Source organism: Carassius gibelio, chromosome B4 (genome assembly GCF_023724105.1).
Source record: "Carassius gibelio isolate Cgi1373 ecotype wild population from Czech Republic chromosome B4, carGib1.2-hapl.c, whole genome shotgun sequence".
In the NCBI taxonomy this organism is placed as follows: domain Eukaryota; kingdom Metazoa; phylum Chordata; class Actinopteri; order Cypriniformes; family Cyprinidae; genus Carassius; species Carassius gibelio.
Window position 1 is genome coordinate 14,201,728 of NC_068399.1, and position 20,088 is coordinate 14,221,815.

At 36.9% G+C, this 20,088-nt stretch overlaps 1 protein-coding gene across 5 annotated transcripts in view; it reads left to right on the forward strand.

Moving 5' to 3' along the window:
- Window positions 1-20,088, forward strand: part of LOC127956550 (liprin-alpha-2) — a 160,400-nt gene that overhangs the window by 117,718 nt on the left and 22,594 nt on the right. For 4 of the 5 annotated variants that reach the window (XM_052554589.1, XM_052554590.1, XM_052554592.1 and 1 more), the window contains exons 4-15: window positions 4,338-4,502; window positions 5,578-5,652; window positions 9,541-9,648; window positions 11,701-11,922; window positions 12,393-12,539; window positions 13,238-13,372; window positions 15,042-15,125; window positions 15,528-15,659; window positions 15,740-15,802; window positions 15,912-16,003; window positions 17,043-17,181; window positions 17,260-17,477. In XM_052554589.1, the coding sequence (XP_052410549.1) occupies window positions 4,338-4,502; window positions 5,578-5,652; window positions 9,541-9,648; window positions 11,701-11,922; window positions 12,393-12,539; window positions 13,238-13,372; window positions 15,042-15,125; window positions 15,528-15,659; window positions 15,740-15,802; window positions 15,912-16,003; window positions 17,043-17,181; window positions 17,260-17,477 (1,580 nt within the window). Of the gene's footprint in view, window positions 1-4,337; window positions 4,503-5,577; window positions 5,653-9,540; window positions 9,649-11,700; window positions 11,923-12,392; window positions 12,540-13,237; window positions 13,373-14,606; window positions 14,655-15,041; window positions 15,126-15,527; window positions 15,660-15,739; window positions 15,803-15,911; window positions 16,004-17,042; window positions 17,182-17,259; window positions 17,478-20,088 lie in introns of all 5 variants that reach the window. The other variant, XM_052554588.1, reaches the window with a different exon arrangement.

Genomic DNA, 20,088 nt, shown 5'->3' on the forward strand with positions numbered 1-20,088 from the left:
ACAAATCTTGCAAAGATGTAATACTTCCACAATATGCACTTTTTGCGTGCTGTTTTTAACATACTTTGATTTGAGATGCACTAATTCTCATGTTACATAATATTTACTGTAAATGTTATGTTAATTGGGACATTGGCCATTTACCATAGACTTTGGACTTTTAAAGTAATTTTTGGCTGTTCATTTTAAGTGCCATTTGGACCACTATCTGTTCTTGCAATGAAGTTAAGATGCGTCTTATTGCTGATTATTTCTATGCATTAGTAAAAATGAGGTCATGTTACATCAACTATGAGGGATACAGAACCTGATTTTACCAAGTGCAACATCTTTGTTGACCCTGGAACAGCATTGTGATTAACCAATCAGATTTGAAGAAACAGTTTATAGTTTTTGTGAAGTTTAGACTTACAATCAGTGTTTGGTGCTTGCACATCAGTGCCATTCATCTATCATTTTTTCTTATTTTAGACATTACTCATGGTTAAGGTTAGGTTTAGGTGTAGGGGTATGGTCAAGTCTAAAGTTTTGAATTAAAATGTTGTTCCAGGGTCATAAAGATTTGTTGACTTAGGAACACATCTAACTCAGCAAAATCAGGGCTACACTAATGTAGAATAAAGCTTTTGATTATAGGTGTCTTTATCCTAAGTGTGCGCAACATATCTTTACTAGAAAAAACTTTATTTAAAAAGTGGAAAAAGTACTTATGGTCATACAATATCAAATGTTGTTAAACAGTCAGAAATAAGTACAGTTAAAGGACAAAGACAGACACTTACGAGTGAAGTCATACCATCAGATAATGTAGTAAGTATTACAGCACTTTATTTTACAGTCCTGTTCCTCATGTACATACTATGTACTTATTATAGTTATTACAATTACTATGTAATAACTAGGTACTAACCCTGAACCTACCCCTAAACCTAACCCTACCCCATGTAGTTACCTTGTATTACCAGAACTTTCTTAGATAAATACACTGTAAGTACACTATAAGTACATGTTAGTACACGTACTGTAAAATAAAGTGCAAACGAAATTACACAAAATGAAGCATTAAGATGATATGTACAGGATGGACTTAATGCAGGTAGGCCTTTCAAATAAAATGACATTATATTACTGTAAATCTATCGATTTAAGATCAATTGTGAAATTTGTGTATTAGCTAATGTCTGTGTCTACTGATGGCACCAGTGTGAATCTGATCCACCAAAACAGACAAAATCAGAGGGAGAGAGAGAAACCTAACCTGCATCATCCGGCTATAGGGTTGTTTAGTGCTGAGCTGGCGCTGGGAAAGACAGAGGCTGGCATAGACCCAGGGTTATGAATGAGGGAGCAAGGAACTGAGCAGAAATAGAAAGGTCAGCTTCTCTATAGGTCTCTAGAGCAGCACTGCTACAGTACAGCCCTCAGGCAGGTACATGTGCTGCTAATGCTGCCTAAGATTCAGCTGGAGAAGTCTGAATTTCCAACTACCTACTTGGAGACTCCACTTGAAGTTCAACTCCCTACCTAGAAAACTGTATACTTGCAGAAATGAAGCATGCTAAAACATTGTTTTTGTTATGTATTTTTCCTAGCTTTAGATTAAAAATTGAGGTTTAGTTTTAACTTTAGTTGTATGTACCGTAATTTCTCAAATAAAAACCGGTAGTCAAATAAACGGCGGGCCTCTTATAGTGGCCGGGGGCATGGTTAACACGTACAAATAAAGGCCGGTCTTAAATAAAGGCCGGGGGGGAATTTGTGCAGCAGTGCCAGATAACGAACATACACGCCCACTGCCAGAGCATTTCTCGTTCTCGAGTAAAGAACTGGTTGCATCGATTTTCGGATCACCAGTACACTGAACCGAGAAGCGTTTCTGTCGGACACGTCCGATTCGAGAACCGAGGAGCTGATGATACTGCGTATGTGTGATTCAGCGTGAAGCAGACTGACACAGAGCGCGTCTGAACCGAACTGATTCTGTGCTAGTGTTATGATCTCTGTCCACTGGAACACTATCACTTTTAATTTAAAACGGGTTATTTAAAACAATTACTTATCAAACAGATGGAATTAGAAATAAAGGCCTGCCTCTAATAAAAGCCTGCTTCAAATAAAAGCCTGTTACCTTCTGCAGTTCAGGTAAATAAAGCCCCCAGCTTTTATTTTAGGATTTACGTTTTTTTAGTTTTATCGTTATTTTTAGATTAAGATTTTAGTTTTAGCTTTAAACTTGAATTTTTAGCTATAAATAGATTTTGAGATGACGTATTAGCTTAAGCATAAGCTTAGTTTTAGTTTTGTATTTATTAGGTTTAAAAGTTTTTATTTTTTTTTTACTTTTTGTTTTTTATATTCTTTAGATTTAGCTACATTGCCATGCAATTTTGGGATCAGCAAGATTTTTCATGTTTTTTTTATGTTTTTAATGATTAGGAAAGTTAAGTATCTTTTGCTAATCAAGGCTGCATTTATTTGCTCAAAGATAGATTAAAAAAACTGTAATACTGTAAATTTTTATTACAACGTAAAACAACAGTTTTCTATTTTATTATACTTTAAAATATAATTTATTCCTGTGATGAAAAATCTGAATTTTCAACAGCCATTTGAGTATTTCAGTATTCAGTGTCGCATGATCCTTCAGAAATCATTTATTATCAATATGCTGATTTATTATCTATTTTGGAAATAGTTGTGCTGCTTTTTTTATACTTTTTTTTTAAAGGGATTGTTTGATGAATAAAAGTATAAAAGAACAGCATATTCAAAATAACCGTCTTTACTATCACTTTTAATCAATATAGCACACCCTTGCTGAATACAAATATTAATCTCTTTAAATTCTTTAAACTAATTACTGATCTCAAACTTTTGAATGGCAGTGTAGTTTTTCCTTATCATTTATTATTATTATTATTATTACTATTATTATATTTAATCACATGATATTGGTGGCTGGGAGATACAGTACAGTACAGTCACTTTTAAACAAATAAAATGAATCAGTGAGTCAAAGTTCCTAATTATATGATAATGAAACTTGTTTAGAATAAATTTACTGAGACGGATGTTTAATAATTCTCTCTGTTGATACTCTTGCAAAACAAATGCTAGCACTGAAAAGCATTCCTTGTGCCCACAATTAGGTTGCAGAATGCTAAGAGGCTTCTCATTATGCCTTGTCTTCTGAGCATCAAGCACTTGAGTACTTTCATGGTTGGAAGTCTAAGATATTGAGCAGGAATATCCTGCATCTGGCTTTAGATGCAATTCAGCATAATTCTGAGCAGGATCTCAAAACAACATAAACACATTTTTCTTTTGTTTCACCATACATAGTCATCTATGTCCACTCCACTCATCTAAGCCAAGACGTTCTCTCTCTCACACTGTATCCTTGGGACATTGGGGCCGAATTGATTTTTTATGCCATGTACCAGAGCAGAGAGTAACCACATTAACATAATCTCCTTTGTGCCGGGTCCAGTGTGTTTCAATTTGTTGTGACTGCTTTATTGTTTCAAGTAATGTAATGGGTTTCTTGTGTGTAATGTTGTTATCCATCTGAAAGGGTTCCCTTGTAGAATGAAAAAAGACAAAATTGTGTGTTAAGCACATGACATTCATTTTCATGTGAAGAATGTCCTTGAGGGTTTAGTGACATTACAAAAAAAAAAAAGAAAAAAAAAAAAACTGACCTCATGTTGTACCAGTTTTAGATTAATTACAAAATTTAGATTTCATTTAAGTTTTAGTTTCAGCTTTTAATTGTGGTTTTGGAATAAATATTAGATTTATAATTAGCTGTAGTTTTTTCTGTAGTAATACATTAGTTTTAGATTATTCTCTGGTTTTTAACTTTTGTTTTAGTTTAAGCTTTAGGTTTAGATTAAACTTTATTTTTTCTATTCCATTTTAGCTTTAGTTTTAGAATTGGTTTTATATTTAGTTGTAATTTAAATTTTGCTTTAGATTTAGGTTCACTATTAGATTAATTACTAAATTTAGAATTTTTGATGGCTTTGTCTTTTAGATTTAATTTCAGTTTGAGCTTTTAATTTAAAGTTTTAGATCTCAGCTTTAGTTTTAGAATTAATATTAGTTGTATTTTTAGCTTTAGATTTAGGGTTTTTAGATTTAATTTCAGCTTTTACTACTTAGTTCTCTTCGTCCCAAGTGAGACATAAGGCCACAATTCATCATTTAAACTAATATTAAAATTGATTTTAGAATAAGTTTCAGTTTTACGTTCGGTTTAATTTTAATGTTCCTAATAGTAACGGATGATTTACGATGATAAACGAAATGAAATTAACTCCTCATGTATTCCACAGCTGCTATTGGAGCATTTGGAGTGTTTGGTTTCGAGGCATGAACGTTCTCTACGCATGACTGTGGTGAAACGACAAGCTCAGTCTCCTTCTGGGGTCTCCAGTGAGGTGGAGGTCCTCAAAGCCCTTAAGTCCCTCTTTGAGCACCACAAAGCACTGGATGAGAAGGTAAACCCTGAGATCAACAATTGATGATGTTGTTTTTTTATTGTTGAAATCACAGTGCATTGCATAGATAGAAATCTGCTAGTAGAAATTAATATGCGATGCATCAAATGTACCACAGACCTGTTGATGTTTAACCCATATTATGCATAGTAGCCAAAATAATATTATATAACAGCTTCCTCTCCTGGTTTTTGGACAGTGAATTGGAAGAACATTTATTAAACACAGCGACCCACTGTCCCACCTCTCCCTTCCTTCATCCAGTGGGGTTTTATTTATGGATTAAGCCCTTTTTGGTGGTTCATCTAGCTGTAATCCATTCTGTGGCCTTCTGTAGACACTGTCATTTATAAGGCGTTAGGTAACAGATGGCAGGAAATTGCTCCTGATTTATGGGACCACAATTTTAGTGACCACTGACGTCCTCCACTACTCCAGTGATGAAGGACCAAACCCACTGAAATGATTCCAGTGATCAAACCAGAGGCCACCAGAGAAGGCGATTAAAAGACTTATAATCAGTTCTACAAAGAAAAAGAAAAAACTTAATATTTGTCATACAGTACCACATAAAAAAAAAAAAAAAAAAAAGAATTATAAAAATAAGACCCAGTTCTCGCCATTAACAAACCGGCCTTTGCATCAATAAACCCCAAATTTGCTGCTTATTAATAGTTGGTAAGGTAGTTTTTAAATTTAGGTATGGGGTAGGATTAGGGATGGAGAATATGTGCTTTATAAATATTAATAAACAGCCTAAATTTTATTATTAGGCATGCTAATAAGCATCAAGTAAATAGTAAGAATTGGTGTTACCAATAACTTTGTGAAAATAAAGATATTCCATTGTGGTCCTCGAAACTAAATTGTACGAGAACATGCTTATAGGTTCTAAGAATTTATTGTATTCCATTTTAATTCTATTTCCTTAAATTCTGCAGTTCTGCATCGTTTGCAACCATAATTTAAATGCGATTCTAAATCAGGAAGGGGGAAAAAAAACATTCTCAGATCAGTTCAGAGTAGAGCACAGCTATGATAAACAGTAAGTGATAGAATGTTGTGTTTTATTCAGGTACGAGAGAGATTGCGGGTGTCACTAGAGAGGGTCTCTGCTTTGGAGGAGGAGTTGACCGCAGCCAATCAGGAGGTGAGGCACAAGTGCTCTGATTTACGTAATTTATACAGCAATCTGTACCCAAAAGGAGCTAAATATACACAATGAACATGCTATATGTTTATTTGTTCCTATGGTGTGTTGTTTTTGCTTGGTCTGATTAGTGTGAAATGCAGCAGAGCAAACAGTACATTGTGTATTTTAGTGTTTATTCTAGTACTGGCTGTCCAGATGGTGCAGTTCTAGCTGAAAGAGCTTCAAACTTCTCAACAAGAGCCAAATCACTTTTTTTTTTCTTTAAGAGATATGTAATTTTGAGATTGTGTGTACTACTCTTGACTGCACTGTGAGTAATGTTTCTGCATATGTATAACTGAACCAATTTTATTTCAAGTGTGCGTTAATATCTTAGAAATAGAGGGAGCAAAATGTTGTTTTACACGACACGTTCAGGTGAGTAGCAAAGATGAATCGGGTTTCTGTGAAATAGTTGTCTCCTGTTTGAAACAAACCAGCATTCAGGCACAGCTGGGCTTGTACGCACTCGGCTTTGATGAGGCCAGATGAACGACATCAAAGCAGACATGCTCACTTTCATTGGGCCTCCACTTCTCATTTACCTTCATTTGCAAGTTGACTCAATATTCTGGCTCTTTGTGGAGTCAGAAGGTGCGGTATTGTTTGATCTTCAGGCCTCGAAAAATGGCCTACAATTCCCTTTCTGAGCCTTCAAAAGCGCAAAGCCCCCTTAATTGCTGCCTCATTAAAGGAATGTGTGGCGAGCGGCGATAAACCAAACAAAGGGAAGCGGATGTCTTCCTTATATCCATCCATCTATCCTGCTTCCTCTGAACTCACAGTGGACAGAGTGTCTCGACATGGGTGTGGAATAATCTCCCAGTGCCCTTTAGCCTGGAGAGAACACAATGTATGTGTGACAGGGCTCATCAGTCAGATAACCTGCTTTATAGATGCTCTTTGAAGAATACTAGGTTATTTTATTAGGGAGCATATGCCAGTGGCCACGGTCAGCAACTTCTGCTGCTATATTTGTGTGCGCTGCAGTTTTACATTTATTGGGCTGTGGCACTTTTGTGCTGGTCCAGAAATACAGCATTTCATACATTACATTATAGTTTAAGATATAGTGATGGTCAGTGTAGTAAAAAACTTATTTTAAGTTTTTATTTGAACCATTGGTAATCATTTGAGTACCGTGGTATTTTTAAAACTACTACGGTATAACCCAGAAAATCAACAATATTGTAGTGGCATCAAATACTTTTTGAATGAGATATTATTTTGGAATTGAATGCAAGAATGTTCTTTTAAATGATCATTATTATTATTATTTTTTTTTTTTTTTTATGTACAAACTTGGGCTGTTGATGTTAACATTTTTTTATTCTGTTATAGAATAAAAATGTATTTTTATTATTTATATTTTTATTATTTATTAATATTTGGCATTTTTCAAATATCGGTATCGGCCAATCATTTTCTGTGGTTGGCCAATGTGTTCGAAGCGGTACTTTTATTTTGACAGGGCTGAGAGCAGCAGCGCCTGTTCGTCATTTTCGGTAACAGTTCTGTCTAATACGGATAGAAGTCTGTCTCATAATCAGATAGAACGGTTAAACAAAGGAATGAATGTATACAGAAAGTATTGTAACGATTGCTTTTATATTAGGCCTATTAGTAATAAAAAGGCAAACATTATAATACTTTCTCGTTTGCTGTCAACATTAAGCAAATATGCATTTATATAATTGAAATAAACCTTTGAATGACTAATGAACATTTAATTTATGGAAAATGTACGTAAAATGAGGCTTACCCTGGGTTTATTTGAAAAATATGATAACCAATGCACACAAACTTCCCAGAATACTGTGTGCCCAGTTGGTTACATTGTTTACTTTCTTTTTAATTATATTTTGGGTATATGTATTGGGTAGGATTAGGGATGTAGAATATGCTCATACATATGTGCTTTATAAGTACTAGTAGCAGCCAATAACAGCTAATAGGCATGATAATAAGCAACTAGTTAATAATGAGAATTGGTCCCTGCACATTTTCTATTAACTCTGGTCAGCTCTCCTACACATGCTTATGGATGGGCCAAATTTACATTTGATGTAATTGTCACATTGTGAAGCTGTTGCTTGTCTCTTCTCATGTGACCTTTACAGTGCGATTAAGTTGTGCTTTACAACATTTTAAAAGTGCATACATTTACCACAACTTGTGTATAACTGAAATCCTGTGAGATCAGTTCAGAATGTTAACTCTGTCTCTGACATTTAATACTTCTAGTCTTGTGACAGCAATGTGAAGTCATGTGAAATCCCTACAGAAACACTTGATGGCGTGCCCTTAAATGGGTTATACCCTGTAATAAAATGTTATTTGTTCAAAAAAGGCATCATTTAGTTTTTCATAATCATTTTACACCTTCTCGCTCTCTAATAATCAAACAGACTGTTTTATGCTGCTGCTGTGCCTTTAAGACTTCTTTGTAAAAATCCAGTATAGTTGGTGCTAGCAGCTGTAACAAATTGTTGAGGTCGGTTGTTAAATGATCAGTTAGAGCCGCCTGTTTCCAACAGTCCTGCTGCTCCTCAATAATTCCCCTTAGAACGAGAGCTACAGTACAGCTTGCCCTTGATACTCTACATTTGAAAAACTGATCGAAAAAGTGACCGTGCTTGCTGTTGATGTGCTACATGCATGAAGCAAACACTTCTAATCTGTCTAAGTTTAATTTATGATGCAGTTTTTCTGTATGCTTGCAGTTTCAAGATAATTATGTATGAACATCGTACAAAAAGGACTTTAGAAGAACATACATACACAGTCCAGGAAAAATATGATTTGGTCTTCCCATCAAAACAGTATGGATATCTAATTTGAATATATATTTAAAAAACCTCAAATATAATTACAAAATATTTGAATGACATTGGAAATGCTTCCATGTGATACAAATTAAATATAAGACCTGCTTAGTCTTTATTTGCACATGGCAATAGAGTAGTATCAGTGATATTTGATGTTGCTTATGAATATCACTTTTTTTTAGGTTTTATTGGACCAGTAACATGTAAGTCAGGATGATATCGGTTTCTATTATGTCTTCATTGTTTGGTATATTATTTGGCATAAAGTGTCCTATCAAACAACAACTGATTTCAGTATTGCTGGGTTTTATTTGACATTAAAGGTACAGGTTGTAGGACCTGCCACTAGAGGGCTCACTACCTAAACAATAACAATCGCGTGGTTTGATGACGCTAAGGAGGAGCGTGGAATGATGGGATTTGGTGTCTTCTACCCAACCGCTGACGGCCATCAATCAGACGGAAAGATAAATCATGGATTTAACGCGAGTTCAACGATTAGCGCAAGTAGATTACATATAAAGTCAGTGCTAAGACACGATCAGACTATGGATCAGACGCGTCCTCGTGCGGGACTAGAGACGCGATACCCCCGTTTGGCCTGTATGCCCTACATAATACTAATACTGCTGATCGTTATAATAGCATACGTTTTCTGTAAAGATACGAATCAAAGCAACTCACCTGTTGAGTAAAACACAAGCGAGATCAGCATCTCTTTCTAGTAGTTTGTCGCGAAGCTACTTCCACATTTGTCCACACACTGTTGTCGTGTGGTTTCTACGTCAGTAAAGGCGGTCACAAAGGGTTACTAACGTCATTGACAGGCGACTTCACTGCCGTGTCACTGTTTAGAATAGGAATCTTCTCATGATTTACAAGTAGTTGAAAACATTAGAGATATTGTTAGTAATCAGCTGGACAAAATATATAACACTAGCCTTGTGGTTTTTGGATATTTTACTGCAAATATCTTACAAATTGTACCTTTAAATCTCTTCATATTTTCCTTTTGCAGATTGTGGCCCTAAGAGAGCAGAATGCACACATTCAGAGGAAGGTGGCTTCAGGAGAAGGGGCTGAGGACTTGTTGGAGGGAACTGATACCCAGAAAGTTCATGGCAAGGTGAGGGACCAGGCTCTAAACTGCCTCAGAGTGGTTAATGAGTGGATCTCTCAACAGTCAGATTGTGTTTTATGAATGCTAAGTCAGTAAGTAAGATTTTTGTTACAGTATACTTTAAAGTAGCCGTATTTAATTTTTTTCCTGTGATGGCAACAGAAGTGGTGACTAGAAGTAATTTATTTTGATGTACATTCAGCTTTGTCTAACAGGGAAAGAAAGAAACTACTGAAAATAGTTTTTGAACACAGACCTTCTCTATACAATCTACACACATGACTCATCCTGTCAGACTGTGATTCTAAATCACATTTAATGTGCTGTTAAACCAGTCCTAGCAGTATCTTGCTTCACTCTCCTGATGAAAAGATAACAGGATGACAGGAGAGTCGTCCTCCTCTCGCTGTCACCGCTGAGCGCCATTAGATTGTGCTGGAATGGTGACATGTGGCCTTGTAAAAGATCAAAGTTGGCACTTTGACATTACATCTTAATTGGCCAAATTAATCTCCCATGATGCTCGATAGATTCAGTAGCAGTACTGTCGATATCCAGCGCCTCTGGCACTGATGCATGGGTCCAAGCGACCAACCAGAGGTCACTGGCTTTGCCTGTACATAACAAACATACCCGACCCTCTCAAATAGACAGAAAAAGACAGAAAAAGAAAGAGAGAGACAGTGAGAGGGAGTGAGAAAAGTGATAGTGAGTCATTATCAGACCCTACAGCTGCTCACAAATAAATCGTGGCTATTCTTTGTCTTGTCTTTCTCGTCTGTTTACGATCACTGAACCTTCTTCTGGTAAAGTCGTGTCGATCTCTCATGGCTTCACAGCTTTGACGGAGTAAATTCTGTGTGCTCTGCAAATGATTTTATCACCCTTCTGTCTGGGTGTCTGCACCATAAATTAAACAGGATGTAAAGTCTAATTTTAGTGCAGCATAAGATGTGTCAAGATTTAGTGTGAATATGTGACAAAAAAATATATTTTAGGCATGGCAGAGGAAAGATCTGCTGAGCCTCTGTTTCACACACACTGAGAAAGCAATTAGACTGAACAGACACAAATGTGCATGCTGGGATTTCAACCGTCCAAATAAAGAGCACTGTGCTAAATGACGGTTTCAGTGAATGAGTGGATGAAGTAGCTGAAAACATTAAACCCTGGAACTTGTATAATAGCTTAACTATGGGTAATTGTGCCTTATTTACATTTGTTTAGTATAAATTACTGGATCAGTTTATGGTTTTTCCATTTAATAGGTAATTAATTATAAGATTACTGGACATATTTACTTGCTTTTATAAGTGTACAGTACAAACATTTCTTAACTTTTTGTTATTTTAGTACTTAATCTTAAACTAAACAAAAATGAGAAGCAGAGCCTTGGAAACTAGCTAAAATATTTTTTTTATTTCAGTTAAAGGAGACCTATTATACCCTTTTTTATAATATGTAATAGAAGTGTCCCCAGGACATGTCTGTGACGCTTCAGCTCAAATAATTTATTCATAATTTATTATATCATTTTGAAAATGCCTATTTTGAGTGAAAGCAGTTGTTTTCACGCGCGTCTCTTTAAATGCAAATGAGCTGCTGCTTCCCACCCCCTTTTCCATAATAGGGCTGTGCCTTTACATCTTGTTCCTCAGATAGACCTACTCTGAAAAATAAAAATAAAAATAAAAAAAACTGTGGGTGGAAACTTGCAGATTAAGGGGCGGTAATATTATAATAATATTGCCGTCTAAGCAGCTCATTTTTATAGGGCTTAGCAAAACAAATTCTATTTAGTTTTTTCTTGTTTTTGGTAGATGCACCAGGGACCCGACTATAGCACTTAAACATGGAAAAAGTCAGATTTTCACAAAACATCACCTTTAATGTAATTAAAACAAATTTTATGGGTTTAGTTTTATTTAACAATAATGACCCTTATAATAATGTGCAGTTTTACTGACCTAACAAACAGTTAAATATACTTTCATCTCTAGCATCTCGCAGCATTTCTTCACTCTAAAAGGAAGTGTATTGCATGTGTTTGGGCTGCAGCGGTTGTCTAACGGGTCGATGGAGTCGGGGGACGAAGCCAGTCAGGTGGTGGAGCTGCAGGAGCTGCTGGAGAAGCAGAACTACGAGCTGGCGCAGATGAAGGAGCGCATGTCCTCGCTGTCCTCCCGTGTGTCCGAGGTGGAGCAGGAGCTGGAGACAGCCCGCAAAGACCTCATCAAGAGCGAAGACATGAACAACAAGTTCCAGAGAGATATTAAAGAGGTGCAGTACGGGTGTATGTCAAGCCTCTGTCTCAAAACACACATACTGTAAATTAGGCTGTGTTCGGAACCTCATCAGACAATAGTTTACATCCTTTCATCTCTAATGGAGTTTTATTAAAAGGTGCATTCTTACAAAATTCAGTCTGTTGCAACACTGATCAGGTAGCGAAACAGCTGCCTTCGTTTCCGATATAGCCTTGTCACATTGATAATTAGCGACAGCTGAACAGATTCTAGGATTTGAGATACAGCTATTGATGGAGAGAGGTTGTGGCAGCCCTGAGTGATGAGTGTGTGTGTGCGACTGAATGTGTGTTTGCTTTGTGTTAATATTTGTCCTCAAGCCTGTGTTATTATAGGGCAGGTTTTTTGATTGACAGTTGACTGTTACACCTGCGGGTTCCATATAAGGTGTGCGTCTGAGAGCCACTAACCAACAGTCTGCCAATATCATGTGTGTGTGTACAGGCTATGTGTCAGAAAGAAGACATGGAGGAACGGATCGTGACTCTTGAGAAGCGCTATCTCAGTGCCCAGAGAGAGTCCACGTCACTACATGACATCACAGACAAGCTGGAAAACGAACTGGCCAATAAGGAGGCGTTCCTCAGACAGGTCCGCTTCTGTCTACTTATTTTAAATTAGTTTGATGTGCTGAAGCTGTGTGACTGTGTAGTGCACAGATGTTTTGAAATGGACAACTGACAACAGTCATTCCGTTCATAATTGAAGATTCGGTTCTGCTAAATTTCACGGTCAGCAGGACACCATTTCATATCCTGCCAAATGATCCACCAGGATTTATGAGAAAGCGCGATCAAAGTAGATTTGGGCGGAAAAAAAAAACATGTTCTAAACATATTACAGCAACATATTAAAAGAGCATGACAATTTTGTCAACTATCGTTTAACCAAAACTGCACTGATATGTAAAAGAGCAGTAAGAATATTCTACAAAATATGCATTTATTTATTTTCCAGTTTTAATTATTTAGTAACAAATTAAGTTAGCTTTATTCAGTTAAAGAAACCTGTTTTTTTTATAGCAATTTTAGTGTGCTAGGTAAATGATTTGACACAGGTACTGCCAAGCTTCAGCATATATTTGTCACCCTCTAATGAGAGTTTGATTGTTCCAAGAACAGGCAAAAATAGGCAGTTATGTAATTTTGTTTGTTTGGGCAGACTGAAAACGGCCACGATGATCCACTTGTTGCCGTGGAAGCTGGACTGTCCTATGGTGTCTGCTATACGAGGATAAACTCTCTGATCAGACACTGTGTGTGTGTGTGTGTGTGTGTTTGCTCCCACAGATGGAGGAGAAGAACAGGCAGTTACAGGAGCGGCTGGAGATGGCGGAACAGAAGCTCCAGCAGACCATGAGGAAAGCTGAGACTCTGCCTGAAGTCGAGGCTGAGCTAGCACAGAGGATAGCAGCTCTCACTAAGGTACTGTACTGGATGCCACACACACATACATTAGCTGTGTATTTCATTCAAACCAGTGTTGTTGAACTCCTTAACTAAATGTTCATTTGCTTTGAAATTAACAAGAAGTGAAGTGAAGGAATTTTCTGATATATGAATATCACACAAATGAATCAGCCACACAGTAGTACTTCAGAGAGAGAGAGACATCAAACTGCAATCCATGTTGTGCACAACTATTCAAGGCTGGGGGTCAAGGGCCATTTTTGAGGTGTTTTCTCCTATTTACTACTGCACATTAAGGTGCTCTAAACGCCTCGGTTTAGTTGGAGTAAAGCATTACATTGCACTTAGTGTATAAGTGTATCATGTGTATTGATCAGCATATAAACTTGAACATCTTTAGTCGCAGTGAATTGAAATCTCTTTCAAATTTATGTAGTGTACTGATCTGAATGATCTGAAAGGTCATATGCTCAAATACATCAGTGTACTGTATTGTTTGTCTAATATGTGTTAACAAATTGTACATGACAACTTTTCACCAAGTACAGAATAATTTCATCATTTTGTAAAAATTGTTATTTCCTGTGATTCCTTCCCACAGTACTGTATTTAACATTGATATAAAAAATACAAATTAATATCTCTTTCATTATAAATGTATTATAATAGTGATAATTAACTTAAAATGAATTTGCATTACAATTTTAATTTTTCTTTCATTATAAAATTATAATGTTAGATATATAAATATCTTGTTAAATAGCATTATTTTTTTATTTTATTATATAAAAATGTTTTAATAATTATGTTGGTTATAATTAACTTTATTAAAAATATCTTTATATTGAATTCTTTAAAAATGTTACATTTGTTTTATTTTTTTTGTTGAATTATTTTTTTTTATAAATGGTTATTTGTTCTAATTATCTTAATACAATTATTTGTTATATAGTTAATATATTTAATAACAGTATATTTTATAGAATTACAATTCCTGTGTGCTACTTTTCCCCTTCCTTAAATAAATGGATTAATTCCTACTTTAAACCCAAATGAGAGGTGAGTTGGCAGGTGATTTCTCAAAGTGACCACTGCTCCTAAAAGGGTTCAAGACCAAGTAAAAGACAGAAATGGCTTCTGTTCATTCTTTAAAATGAGCTGTTAACAAACTCTACTGTGGAAGCATGGAGAGATACACTGTTCATTATTAACGCTGTGTGGTCTTTCTCTGTATTGTGTGGTTTGGTAGTCTGATATGGAAGTTAAACTCCAGGACATGAACTGCAGTCTGAGGAAGGTGGGGCTCTCTCTCTCTCTCTCTCTCTTCACTCCGTCTGGCTGTGGGTCTGTTCACTGCTGGTGGATTTCAGCTGCATGTGATGCTCAGCTGGGATTTTCTTCGCTTTAATGAGTTGCTGACGTACTTGGTTCTTTCTGTTCACCCAGGAGAGAACAGACGCTTAAGGAAACACACGCTCCTTCTCTTTACCTGTCTGCTCAACCATGTCTGTGGTGTTTGGTGTGATGGCACTTTATAAACCGAACTCAAAATCTCATAAATCTAGATTATTTTCCAGCCAACATCCCAGTCATGGCCCAAGGGTCTTTTCTCTGCTGGTTTGAGCTAATTTGTGGCTTTACATTTTTCTCGTCTGACAAAATACGCTGTGTGTTTGTTGTTCAGGCGGAGGAGAGACACGGCAGTATCGAGGAGCGGATGAGACATTTAGAGGGACAGCTGGAGGAGAAGAACCAGGAACTGCTCAGGGTCAACATCACTTTATATCATTAAAGAATCGTTACTTCCATACTATTTTCACAGCGTGCTTCTTTTATACAGAATGTAAATTATATGAATGTGGAATATCCAAATAAGCAACTACATATACCAAACGATATAGTATAAAACAGCATGCTTCGGGGGGGGAAACTGTATCCCACAATGCAATGCACTCTAACTTGACCTTCCTTTTCCATTATGATGAATAAACTGAAAGCCAAGTCAATTATGATTATCTCCTCCTAACATACTATACATTTTTACTTCTGAGATGAAAACTGGGCTACTCTCTCAAATTTTTGTATATTTTAGTATGCTGTGTTTAGTATGCTAGTAATTTATAAAACATTTGAGTGAGTTTGTGCTTGAATTTGTACTTTGTTTCCTCAGGCTCGACAGAGAGAGAAGATGAATGAGGAACACAACAAGCGTCTGTCGGACACTGTGGACAGACTCTTGACAGAGTCGAACGAGCGTTTACAGCTTCACCTGAAAGAGAGAATGGCCGCTCTTGAGGACAAGGTGAGGGAAGATCCAACCATCATGGCAAATGTCTTCCAGTAATGTTGATCACTCACACTTTTCCTTTGCTTGTCTTTCAGAATGTGTTAATACAAGACTCCGATAACTACAGGAAGCAGTTGGAAGACTCAATACAGGAAAAGGTTATTAGTTTTTATTTTCTGAAAACTAGCTGGGTGGAACAAATTTTGATGCAATGTTCTGCTGTCCATTCTGAGTAAAATGAAACTTTAATGTGCTTTGCGGTTGTAGTCTCACCTCTCGGAGGAGATCGAGAAACTGAGATCTGAACTGGATCAGTACAGATTGAGGGCTGGATCCCTTACTGAGCCCACGCTGTCACGGTGAGACAGAAAACATGATAAACTCAGAGCTATCCTTTTACAATAACCAATAGCTCGGTTCCAAAACCTAGAAAGCTCAACAGAATACTGAGGCAACAATAGGCATGTGCTCATCGCAGAGGCTGTTCCAAATACAGTAGCTGGCAACAACATTAGCAGCAGCACTGCATGTATTCATTCTGGAGGAGGCGATCCAAGAAAACCTTGCTGTGAGATCACACAGACAGACATATTCATTTTTTCCATAGGGGAATTCATTTTTAACAATAATTTATCACCTTTTGAAAACAGACCTACTGTCAGCTCTGAGGTTATTGTTTGGTGGTTTATGCCAAAGTCCCTTTGAAGGCAAGTCATGTCACCTGGCGGCCATCTTTGAAATGCCTCTCAGGCACGGAAGTGCATTTCCTATCACTTTGAATGGAGAAACATTAAATTCTCCAGAACTGTTCACTAAGCTTACGATTAAATTTAATATTTGAAATCACCAATGAAATCTGACAACAACTAGTGTTATAAAAAGCTTATTTTTCAGGCTAGATCAGCCAGTGCGCATGCACAGTCCTAAGAGCACGTCTCCAGAGTGCTGACTGTTTCTATAGCAACCAGGACTTCTAATGGCAGCTGCAGTGATGCATTGACCTTCCCGATTAGTGATTGGCTCTTTCATTCAGAAGGTGGGGCTTCCTGCGATTGAGCGGCCATATTGCATATCGCATTTTTCCTCATTCAAAACTATTCGAGTGACATGTCTTGGGTATTCCATAGTCTTTTTTTATGCTGTTTTAGAAGCCATCAGCCCACATTATTTAAACGTATTAAATTTCCATGAGGTGTTTGTCAAATTAGTTGACTCGTACATACCTCGATTCTTCTGTATGATTTTATACTACGGTTCCATTAAAACGTTAGTAGTGATGAGTTTTGCAAGTGAAGTTTATAGTTTCCAATGTATTTCATAGTGAAACGAACCAGTTAGAATGTAAATCATGTCTTTTTAGATTTAAGTTTAGATAACGGAGTGTGGTCTTGATTCCAGGTCTCATCTGGATGCATCTGGAGATCTGCGTTTCTCTCTGGGTTCTCTTGCCGAGACACAATCTGACCATTATCGCTCCACCAAGGTGATCCACAGGCCCAGGAGAGGACGCGTGGGGCTACGTAGGGAAGAACAGAAGGTAAGGTCTCATCAGCTGTTGTTTCTTGAGCCTTGTGCTAAACCTTACTCCTTTTGTTTCTCTTTCATCTTCTTCCAGGCTAAGTCTTTGGGAGAGCACGAATGGCGCTCTCAGCAACTCGGTGTTCTGGGCGGCCACCCATTCGAGAGCGACACGGAGATGTCGGATATCGATGACGATGATAGAGAGACCCTTTTCAGTTCTATGGATTTACTGTCTCCTGGAGGACATTCAGATGCTCAGACTCTGGCAATGATGCTGCAAGAACAACTAGATGCCATCAATAAAGAGATTCGGTCAGTTTGCTGATTGTGACCACAGCCTCTTTCTGTAGACTAGGCTTGAATCATGTTGCTTTAATGGTCTACCCAGAGATGGGCTACATTCAGATTGCTTTAATGCCTATAATGTTATTCATCTATAAAGCAATTAAAGGACATTGTTTTTTTTTTTTTTGAAATATCACCTCAAAGGTGAATATAAAATAGCAGTGGCCTTAAGATCGACCCTTGGTGCATACTTTCTTTAGCATAATTAGATATGACAGCTGTTCATTTACACCAACAAAGGTAGGATCTAAATGAGGCTAGCACCTGTCCAAAAACAGCAACACAATTTTCAAGATCATTCAATAGGAAGTTAATGATATATCAAATGCAGGCCTAGCAGAGAAATAAAACTCCATTTGGATAACAAACGTAAGACATTTGTTACTCTGATAAGTGTAGTAATGGGGCCTGAAACTTGACAACGGGGAAATCTGATATGATCTGATATGTGATTTTTCCTCTTGTTGTTCATTTAGCATTAGATTAAGAATAACTCTTACAGCTTTTCTTTTAAACATAATTTAAATGTGTTTAAAAATCCATAGTCATAAAACAAAACTTAGTGATCTTATTAATCAGGTTAAGGCTGGACTACACTGCACAACTTTTGCACAGGTTTTCTACGGATTTACAGTCAAAACGTTGCCAAAAGTTGGAGCCAGTCTGCAGATTTTGTGCAGGTTGACAGATATCACATGTGATTTTTAGCTTCAGAATATGAATCGGTTTGTTTGATATTTTGAACCAATTTTAGAACAATTATTGTTTCATTTGGCATGTGTCTCCTAGCAACGAGACACAAGTTTTTGCACTTAACTTGAAAGATGGTGTTTGGTCCCTAGTTGTGTGGTGTTTAATGCCCAATTTGTTTCTATAACCATTTACAAAGTCAGCAAGTGTGGACATTGTTTAAAAAGTACGAGTACGAGGCATTGATCTTTGTCTTCCTTTGCATCTTAGAAGTATAGATTAGAGTTGTAATCGGGTCTTAAAAGTTAGGCCCGACAGGACCTGAGCCCGACAAGTACATATTGATTGACATTTTTTTAAAAGCCCGAACCTGTTTACAGCCCGACATTATTCAAATGTGCACACGCGCACAGCTCTTTTGACTTTTGTCAATAATGACTCATTTATACATGCTTTAACATAATTTATGCATGACTAACATAGGCTATAGGCCACTTGGAAGTTTGAACAAAGAAATAAAATAAGTCCTGTGTAAAATCGTAACATCTCAGCACTCTAAATAGACCTAGGCATACACTTAGCCTATAAATAAGCCAACACGCCAATAAAAATGAGTCTTTCATAACAAATTAAATTTAGATCAATTCTAAATTAAAATAACTAAATTAAGATAAAGGCTCCGCCGGATTTGCTTCGCCTCTAGCAGCTGTAATTTAATAAAAAAATTAATGCCAACATTAGGCTAGCCTATATACTTTGTCTACATTATGCATTTAAGACTCAATTAATATTTAGTTATAATTTGAAAAACCTTTACTCACAAGGTTAGGCTACAGGTGTTTATGGATGAATATTATTGAATCCACTGTAGATGGCTTCAGCGCGTTCCTGCGCTCACTGATGGTACGTCCAGCAATATAACCCACTGGATCATTATTCTCATTATAAACATGGTCAAAACCTTTCCACCCCTCAGACTCTGCTTTAGTTGCTGGTGCAACCAAAACGTAATCGCCAGAAGCAAGCCTTTACTTCACCTCCTCAGCAACTATTTTCGCATCTTTCTCACGCTAATCAAAACACATCACATGACCGCTCATTTACCGTGCAAACTGGAGTGCCCGACCCAAGCCCGTGTAAAATGATATAAATTATGCCCATAATTCATATAATTTGAATTATGGGTCCCTTCGGGTCCCGTGGGGTTTGAGCAAAGATCTTCAGCTCTAGTGAAGATTTATCATTCAAATGTCCCTTCATAACCTACATATAACCTTCTACTCCCTAGCTAATCCATTCACTTATATTTTGATGATTTAAATGTCACATTTAATAGAATTTCTACATCTACAGAGACTCAGGATCAGGGTTTTATTGAAAACAATAAAAGGCCCTGCAGAAAGACAATGCGGCGTATATGCTGATTTAAATATCAGCCAGAGCTCAAGGTTTCTCGTGTAGGCTGTTCATGCAGTGCATAAGGTGGAGGCTGATTTGACACTTGGGATCTTGAGGCGTGACTCCAGTAGTTATTGAACAAGAAGGTTTCCTGGAAATGGAAACTCTTCACTCCATGTGGAAATTTCTGCTGTTCCTGATTTCCATAATTTATGGGATTGGCATGTGTATACTGTATATATCTCCTTAATATCACAACACTATCGCCTGTCTGGCTGGATGTCGATGTTCTTTTACAAGTGGGTCACCTTAAGGCAAGACTGCATTTGAACCTGCAGCCCTTCCACTTATAGCTAAATGTAGGAACACACAACACAAATTGTAAAATTTGAATGCTAGACATAATATATTTACCTACTTTCTAAAGTTCTAAAATTCGTAAACAACTCCAGACTTCTCGAGACTTTATAAGGGAAAATCGGGTCAAAAA